Source organism: Gekko japonicus, unplaced genomic scaffold, assembly GCF_001447785.1.
Source record: "Gekko japonicus isolate JY-2015 unplaced genomic scaffold, Gekko_japonicus_V1.1 scaffold2169, whole genome shotgun sequence".
NCBI lineage: Eukaryota > Metazoa > Chordata > Lepidosauria > Squamata > Gekkonidae > Gekko > Gekko japonicus.
Genome location: NW_015174334.1, coordinates 281,796 through 291,130, shown reverse-complemented (window position 1 = coordinate 291,130; position 9,335 = coordinate 281,796). Strand labels below are relative to the sequence as shown.

The window sequence follows — 9,335 nt, the reverse complement described above, 5'->3', positions numbered from 1 at the left end:
CATTTCCCCTCACAGGATTTAAAGATGTGCAGAGGAGATGCTGGTGTTTCCAGATTGGCTAGCATCTCTTTATTTCTAGAAACTTTCTTTTTTAAAAGATGAGATATAGATATTTTAAATTAATTTTAAAAAATGGCAGGGCTCAGACCTCTGGGCCCTCAAATATTCTTACTGAGAATAAATCCATGAAAGCATAAATTAGAATAAATACTGGTTCATGGGAGTGGGGGTGTTTGTTTGTTTTTAAGTGACACTCTTAGCTGTCTTAATACATTTTCATCCTGCCCTCCTTCTGGGAAGCTGAGGGTGGCATAAGTTGTTTCCCCCTCCTCCACATTTTATCCAGACAACAACCCTGTGAGGTAAGACAGAGTAAGCTTGACTGGCCTAAGCAAGCTTCCATGGCAGATTGGTGAATTTGAACCTGGACCTGCCAGATCCTAGTCCAGCACTAACCGTTACACCATACTGGCATGGCTTCTCACTTACTTAGAAAATGTACATGCTGCTTCTCCAGAGAACTGTTCTTGTTTAGGGAAACTTCCCCTCTGCTACTCAAAGCTGTGGATGGCATGAAGAAATGGTGCTCTGCATGTGCTCAGGAGCTCTGTTGACCCTTGTTCTTTACCTTGATTAGAACGAGCCAGCTTTCTAATGCCTTTACAGTCAATTTTTGTCATTATAATGTGTCTCTACTTTTCCATTTCTGAAAGGAATAAGGAACAGGTGGCATCCCTAGCCTTAAGGCCTGATTTTAAACATGCTGCTGTGTTAAGGACTGAGATTGATATTTGCCTTATGGATTTATATTTGCTGCCACACACACACGAATGGACTGTGCTCAGAAAGCTGTACAAACCACCTGTTGTGACATTACACATAGAAGAAGAAGAGAAGAGATTGGATTTATACCCCGCCCTTCACTATCCAAAGGTGTCTCAGAGTGGTTTACAATCTCATTTCCCTTCCCCTCCCCAAAACAGACACCCTGTGAGGTAGGTGGGGCTGAGAGAGCTCTTGACAGAATGCTACACACACACGAATGGACTGTGCTCACATACACACATAGGCTCAGAAAGCTGTACAAATCACCTGTTGTGACATTACACATAGAAGGTGCCTGCACTAAGCCTTACATGTTGATAAGGTTTCAGATACACAGCCACCAGCCTAATGAAGACAGCACACATCTCCATTATGGTCAGCAAACAACTTGAATGGAAGCAGCCCCCATTGCTGAACTGTTGAAAGCCACGTATTCCACATCTCTGCTTTGCATCTGAATTGACATTTCCGGCCAGATGTACCTTTGATGACCAGGGAATGGCCAAGCTTCATCTGCACATCACGGAGGTTCCTTGACGCCAAGTTTCACACTTGCCCAGATGCCTTACTTTGAGTTATATCTTAAGTTACAATATTGCCCAACCCTCTAGGTTGCCACCCCTCACTACATGCAACCAATAGGATCAGTTTTGGGATGGAGTAACAGGTAGGTGGGTCCACAGGTTGGCACAGTTTCCACCCACCCAAAGATCCACCTATAAAAGGTAAGGACCAGTCGCCTTCCCCCAACACCCCCTGTCTGAACTCCTCTTTTGTCCAGCTTCCTATACCCAAACCCTTGACTCCACTTGCTCTCTTAATCTGCAGTTAAGAGACCCACACATGCTGGCTGGTTCTAGCTGTGTGTTAAATTCCCCTAGCATCATATTTTCTGCCCCTCCATTCTTCATTGGGACGAACAAGCTTCAGGACAGATAAGTATAGCCCTCATCACAATACCTGCTAATGCAGAAGTGACTATTTTAACACTGTATTTCTAAGGAACTTACTTGAATGTGTGCGTGTATCAGTATTGTTTGTATGTGATTTATATATTCTTAAGTAAAAGACAGATTATTTTGGAAACACCAGCCTCGACTCCTTTTACTGGCAATCCTTTGGAGTGAACTGGACCTTGGTATAGTTGGCAAGACCCAGATTAAAATTTGCCAACTGCTGTAGATAAAGCAGTTTGGCTAACAGCTGGTACTCGTTCTAAAGGAGAAGCTGCACAAACGCAAAGTCTCACAGGTGAGTTTTTTGGCCTGCAGCAGCAACATGTTTTAAATCAGCTGTCAGATGAGCAGATTCCTAATTACACCTGCAAGAGGGCTCTCTGCTGAGCAAAAACTATAGACACCATCTCCTGGCTTGCTAAACGTTTTGAAAATCCCCCCTTTGGGAGGAAACAACTTGATGTCTGGTTTTCCCTGAGGGAACCTCAGCCAACGGTAGCAGTTAATAGGGCCTGAAACAGACCAGTAAAGTACTAGGAAAAACGGGATGAGGGGATAACTTTTTCATGAACTGACATAGTCCATGCCAGAAAGACTGCTTTTCTCACTGCCCTAAATCCCTACTATTGTAGGACCCCTTTTCTCTACTGTAGTTCATTAAATTCTGCATTTTTTTCCTCCCTAGTGTTGTAATACCTCCCTCCTGCCTTCACTGAAGGGAAATGACCCAACTCTGTCAGGCAGAAAAGAGAAGGATGTGCTTGTTTAAGTACTGGCAATGAAGGGACATGTACATTAACACTCAAAACTTTGTGGCTGCTATTCTCACTTAGTTCTCCTAACTGGAAACCCGTGTGCCCAGTGCAAACCCTCCTTTACTTTCCCCTCACTCCTAGGTGAGGGGTCAGGGAAGGGCTCCCCGAGTTCCAATCCCAGATCTTTGGGTCAAGGCAATAAATATAACCCCAACTGGAGAGGCCAGTTCTGTTCAAGTCCATTGATCAGAAACTAAGTATTGGTCCACTTTTCAGAATGAGAGACCAAATAAACAAATACTAAATTTTGAATGTGTGCATTTCTTTCTTGTAGGGATATCCTGTTTGTTTTACATTTGGGAGCTGATTTGTTTTGTTTAATTTTTATCCCACTCTACCTCCAAGGAGTTCAACTTCAGGGGGTAGTATGCACTGGGTTAGATCCTGCCAGCTATTTGACACAGTCTCACCTAATTTCCTCTTTACTACAGCCTTCAACTCACATGAATTTTGTCCATGCAGGACCCATGATCTGCAACGTACCAGTTAGGGGTCAAGGGGGAGCCCCCTGCTTGGAGCCCACTGTTGTTCTCCCCCTTTTATCATCACAGCTATCACAAATGCATCGGGTTCCTCACTCACTCTCCCCGCCGGATCCTTGAAAGTAGCCAACAGAGCTGAGTCGCCCCAGGGATCTTTTTTTGTGAGGAGTCCCAACCTCTCTTGCGGGTTTTCCTCTTTTCTCCTCAAAACTCAAGATTTTGGGGGCTCAGTTCTGGTACCAGCCAAGGATTTTGTTCCCCAAAGCCCCTCCAGCTGCCTTGGGTGATCTAGAAGGGGAATATTCGTAGCATGTCTGAGCAGCCTTTGGCCAGTGGGTGAGAATTCAAGTGCAGTCTCGCACATCCAGGTGTGGATTGGGAAGTGTAAACAGTCCTGGGACAAGCTAAATTGAACAGCTTACCAATGAAAGATCTGTCCTGCAACACTGGCAGAGTTGCTGGGGCTCAGCTCTGCTAGCTCCTGGCCACCAGTAGCCCTCTAGGACAGTGGCCCATCAGGAAATTGCCCTGTAAAATAAATGGACAGTCTGTCCTGTACACAGCCTTTAAGAAAAGGAGTTTATTTAATTAACACGTTCTACTCAAAATGCCAGCACAGACTAGCTAGGGTACACCAGTGTATAAAAGATACTGTTTCTAAGAAACAAAAACCAGAAGAAGAAGATGAGTTGGTTTTTATACCCCGTCTTTCACTACCCGAAGGAGTCTCAAAGTGGCTTACAATCGCCTTCCCTTCCTCTCCCCACAACAGACACCCTGTGAGGTAGGTGGGAATGAGAGAGCCCTGAGACAACTGTTCTTGAGAAATCAACTCTGAGAGAACTGTGACTGACCCAAGGTCACCTAGCTGGCTTCATGTGGAAGACTGGAGAATCAAACCCAGTTCTCCAGATTAGAGTCCACCACACTTAATCACAACACCGAATTGACACCAAAAAGAGAATAATTAGCTAACCCGTCACCCCCACTCACCCATTGCTCTGTGCCTTCCTAGGTCTCCGGGCACCTTTTCCAAACAGGCTGTTTTAGCCCTTTCCTTCCCAGTTGCATGGATCTCTGCAGGGCCAATCCTAGCTTTGTGGGCTGACTGTCTCTCTGAAGCCCACTGTAGTGCTGTTGCCCAATCCTACAACATTTGAAAGCACTGATCTTTACATCTTGCAGCTGGGGATATTAAAACCTATCTGTCTTCCCCTCCTGACAGTAGAGCCCACATGTTCCTGTTCTCACTGACATGTGTTACAATTAAAATATTTGCTTCCTTCCTGAGTGCAACATAAGGAGCTTATGGCCGTTTTCACGTATTTGTGCATGTTTTCTTTGAAGTCAGCTACCTCTTGTTCTGAACTACCTAGCTAACCTGAAGGAGAATGAGTGGGGCAACATCACCCAGGAATCTGCAGGGCAACTGGGAATTTGAACCCGGGTCTCCCCACACCTAGTCCAACTCTAGCCGTTATACCATGGTGATGTTGTATGGCAATACTAAATTTCCCTGTGTCTGTGATGGTACCAGTTTGATAGCAAATACCTATTCTGTTTTTATTCCGACAGGTTTTAGCTTTCATGGCGTTTGTCAGCTTTGCAGCCGTAAGAGGTCATGAAGCATTCGTAACGCTTGGAATCATGGAATTTGTCATTACTACATTATTCTTTTTGCTGTATCTGTTTGGGCTACAAAAGAAACTGCATTTTTTCTTTTGGCCATTAGCTGTAAGTATTAATTTGTACCGGTTGCTAATTCTTATACATATTTTGTCACCAGTGCAGACAAAAATACATACATAGTTATTTCTGGATTTACAGAGTACAGCCATACATCACTCAGTCATTTTGCACATCATGGCTGAGATATTTTAAGGATACTTCTAAAAATGTAAAAATGGAACAGTTCGAGTGCATGTTTGCAAACTCAAAGCGTTTCAGAGGATATCATGTGATAATGAAATCAGTTTAAAATGTGATTGCTATTTTAAAAATACAACCCACTGCTTAGTATTGTAAACTGAATGAATGAGCACGTGAGAAGTGTGCATCTCTCATGATACTCAAGATTAATAGTTTGCCATCTGTTCCTGACTGATGATGCAACACATTTGCAAACATTACAGGCTTGATTCTAGTAAACACATGTATTTAAACTTAGGTATTGGCTGGATTAAGCTCCATCATGGTGTACACATTTGTATAAGGTGTACTGGGTTTGTATCCAAGTATAGATATTTTTAGTACCTTGGCAGTTGTGGAGTGTAATGCTAAAGTACAGTATTTGCTGTGTTTTCCAGGATGTTTTCAACAGTCTTGTGGCAGCATTGTTCCTCATCATTGTGGGTCTGTGTGCAACATTAATCAAGACCAACACTGGAACTTTAGTCGGAGGAGTAAGTGCAAGAGTCTTCAGTGGAAGTAACACATATAAATGAATCCTTTGGGGGAGGGTGTCTCAGGAGGGTGGGGACAGACCATGCAGGGTGGGATCTGCCCTATCGTCACCCCAGTAAGCTTCATTGTAGAGTATGGATTTGAACCCAGGTCTCCAGATCCTAGCTGAACACTTTAACCACTGTGTCACACTTGCCTTTGGAGACTGTAGACAGCGTATGACTGAGACAAGGCCTAAATTCAAGTGATCGCTGGGTGAAACAGTGGGAGATGACCTTATGGAAGGTGATACAGAAACAATTTATTTTCTCATTTGTCACAAATAAAATATTTAAGTGGAAGATTCACAAACTAGAACCAAGTCACTGAGTTGTGGCAGTTGCTAAAAAAATAAATCTAGCCAAAGTCTCAAGGTAAGGTGGAACCTGTGGAACCTGAGCCACTTTCTTTTCATTTGCAGGTGTTTTGTCTGCTGTTGTTTGTCCTTTGTATAGCAGACGCTGTAATCCTCTTGAAAATGATTACCTTTAACAAGGAGGCCAGAAGGAATGTTACTCACAAGTAGAATGACCAGCTAACAACTTGGAAAGCCTGTTGAGCAATAGGCTTTTTGTGCTGCAATCTCCTGTGTACCTTTCTTTTAAAAAATTAAACATTAGGGCAAGATCCAGCCTGTCAAATACTTTTAAGTCCCGCTATTTTCAACAGGAGGAATCTACGTATGTGCTTAATTCTTCCACTAAAATCCAGGGGACATAAAGAGCCTTTGGTTTGGCTGGAATGGGCACTCACATTTTTATTTATTTTTCCTGTGCACCTTTCCAGATTAGTTCACTTTATTGACCAGTATGGTTAGTCTTTAAATTTAAAAGAAATGGCCCTGTATATTTTATAAAATATATGTACTGTACACTTATCTGTACAGTTATCGTTTAATATCTGTAAATGTTTGCCAGCTGCAAAATAGCAGTTTGTACCAATGTTAAATTTCAAATGCTTGTAAGTTTCTGCACTGGTTTGTGTTCAAACATTTTCATTAAAAAGCCTTCACCTAAGAAAAACGCTGAGCCGTGTGTGTGCGTGCAGCCGACTTCCCTGAATCCGGAGAACCACAAGAACATCCCTGATGGGTTTCCAGTGCCATCCTGAGCAGCCATCCTAAGCACCCTTCTGAGCCCACTGATTTCAGTTGCACTCAATGTTCCCTCTAAGCTGTGGAGTCTTGTGAGCAAAAATTCTACTTTCTGAGCTACTGGCATTAAAGTTGTGAGCAGGTGGTTTGGCTACTGCATAAATTAGTTTGCTCTGGGGCCATCCTTCCTGAGCTACGACAAAAATGTGTGAGCCGGAGGCTAAAAGACTGTGAGCTAGCTCACACTAACTCAGCTTAGAGGGATCACTGGTTTCACTGTTCATTTCCTGTGTTGGGGAAATTAGGGGTGCAGGAACCTTGTCTTGCATTCCCACTCCTACTGTGTTCATTTGGGGAGGGAGAGAAGCGGGCTTCCCAATTGCATCAAGAGAGAGAGAGTTGTTCTAAACCAAAACTCAGTTTATTCTATTACACACTCTTAAGTCAGAAAACGCTTTTGTAGGATTTCAGCATTCACCATAGAATATGTCAACACAACCCCAATACATAAATAGTGCCCTTGTAATTCTACAAAGGATATCCTTGGCTGCCCTGTCAAGACCCATAACAGAGGTGGTTGGCCAGAACAAGAAACAAAACCATAAGAGCGAATGTAACTGTCAATAAATTCTGTGACGGAAAAATGCGAAAGTCACCAGGATAATTCTAAATTCAGGCATTAAATACCCTTTTCCAACCATAAGAGCGAATGTAACTGTCAATCAATTCTGTGACGAGCATTTGACATCTCTGACGTGCACGGAAAGCTCAGCCCATTCTTTCTGTCTCTGGACTGTTCATTTCCTTTGCAGACTGATGCTTTTGTAATACTTGTTTTAAACACCTGTGTTGGGGAAATTAGGGGTGCAGGAACCTTGCCTTGCACTCCCACTCCTACTGTGTTCATTTGGGGAGGGAGAGAAGCTGGCTTCCCAATTGCATCAAGAGAGGGAGAGAGAGAATTGTTCTAAACCAAAACTCAGTTTATTCTATTACACACTCTTAAGTCAGAAAACGCTTTTGTAGGATTTCAGCATTCACCATAGAATATGTCAACACAACCCCAATACATAAATAGTGCCCTTGTAATTCTACAAAGGATATCCTTGGCTGCCCTGTCAAGACCCATAACAGAGGTGGTTGGCCAGAACAAGAAACAAAACTAAATTCAGGCATTAAATACCCTTTTCCAACCATAAGAGCGAATGTAACTGTCAATCAATTCTGTGACGAGCATTTGACATCTCTGACGTGCACGAAAAGCAATCAGCCCATGCTTTCTGTCTCTGGGGTCAGGAAGATCAAGGAAAGCTGGGTTAAGCTAGGTTGACTCAGAGAGTCGAGGAAGCTAGTTACAGATACTCTATCTGTTTAGAATTTGATAGTGAATCCTGGCTTCTGCAATGTGTAAACGTTCCCAGAAGGGAAAAGTCATGTGAGGCGAAAATCATGTCCAGGGTTATCTCTATCCAAAGGCCACAGCACTTGAGGCCTGTAGCCTCCTGGGGAACAGGGATTCAACTACTGAGGCTAATTACTGTAGAAATTAAAGTCACATGGGTTTTACAGAGGACTGAGCCTCACTCTAGGCCCTAATTCCATGACAGTCTGTGCTATGAGCAAGCTGACTTTTCAAACGGGTAGCCATGTTTATCATTTAGCATCAGATTCCCAGAAATAGTGGGAGTTTATGCAGTACACACGCATGCATTGCTGCTTCTGGGCGGATTTGACCCTAGTAGCTTTTGCGCTCAGTCTTGCCCAGTTCCCCTCCTCACTGTGCCCTGCATAGCTTTAATGCAAGCCAGTGCCTTCTGAGCCCCGGCACAGCCTTTCCTGTGATCTAAAGCGATGTTTCCTAACCTGTGGGTCCGTGCTGAAAAGTGGGTTTTAAAGCCTCTGAAAGTGATCGTGGGCAAGCCTTCCCTAATGGCCACCTCTGCCTTTTCCATTGCTCTCTCTTGTTTTGGAAACCCAAGATCGGGGGGGGAGGGGTTCTTCACTGTATATACAGGTTGGTCAAGTGAAATGTGTCCTGGTGATTACTAGAGTGAGTTTCTTAAGAGTCTTGGGGGGATTAGAGGGAGTAATGGAGGAGGAGAGGGTGGTCAGAGGCTGAAATGTAACCTCTGTATGCAAAGGCTGTGAATGTTGGAATGCCACTGGCTTGGGGTTCATAGTGAGGCAGCCGTGCCTGTTGTGCGATGGTTGTTGGTTTCTCAAAAACATCTGGAGAGTTGACTTCCGGTTGATGGCAGCACGCTAGCAGACTCACCTCCCGGACCTCCCGGGGGTGAAGCTGCACTCCAGCCGAAGGAGGGGGTGTGCAGGCTCACTACACCCCCAGGGACCCGGCTGAAGGGACCCTGGCCATGGAGCTTTTGAGAGGTTGCCTCTTCGACAGCGTAATGCTGGAGAATTGAGGCACCTCTCCGCTCTGATGGTTCTTCGTGCTGAGAGACCGAATGGACTAAGTGACGCTGACCGGGGCAAGCGCAGGAGATCGAGCGTGAAATGGAGTGTAAACGAGGTCTGTGGACCAACTATGAACGTGAGTCGTTAAGTATTGATTAAAAAGAAAAGAAGCTCCCCACCCCCACCCCACAGAACAGAAGATAAGGCAAGTGGGGGAGGGACTCCTCCCAAATGCATAGACTTTAGACTGATTGAGCGGGGGAGCGGAAGCATAAAAGGTTAAAACTGCTAAGGAGTACTTACCAAG

The 9,335-nt window shown here is 44.2% G+C and overlaps 1 protein-coding gene across 1 annotated transcript in view; it reads left to right on the top strand.

Moving 5' to 3' along the window:
• LOC107121352 (chemokine-like factor) overlaps positions 1-6,356 on the top strand; it is a 9,643-nt gene extending 3,287 nt beyond the window's left edge. Inside the window, exons 2-4 of the mRNA XM_015424266.1 lie at positions 4,654-4,812; positions 5,385-5,480; positions 5,942-6,356. Coding sequence (XP_015279752.1) covers positions 4,654-4,812; positions 5,385-5,480; positions 5,942-6,046 — 360 coding nt within the window. The 3' untranslated portion in view covers positions 6,047-6,356. The remainder of the gene's footprint in view (positions 1-4,653; positions 4,813-5,384; positions 5,481-5,941) is intronic.
• The last annotated feature ends 2,979 nt before the right edge of the window (positions 6,357-9,335 follow it).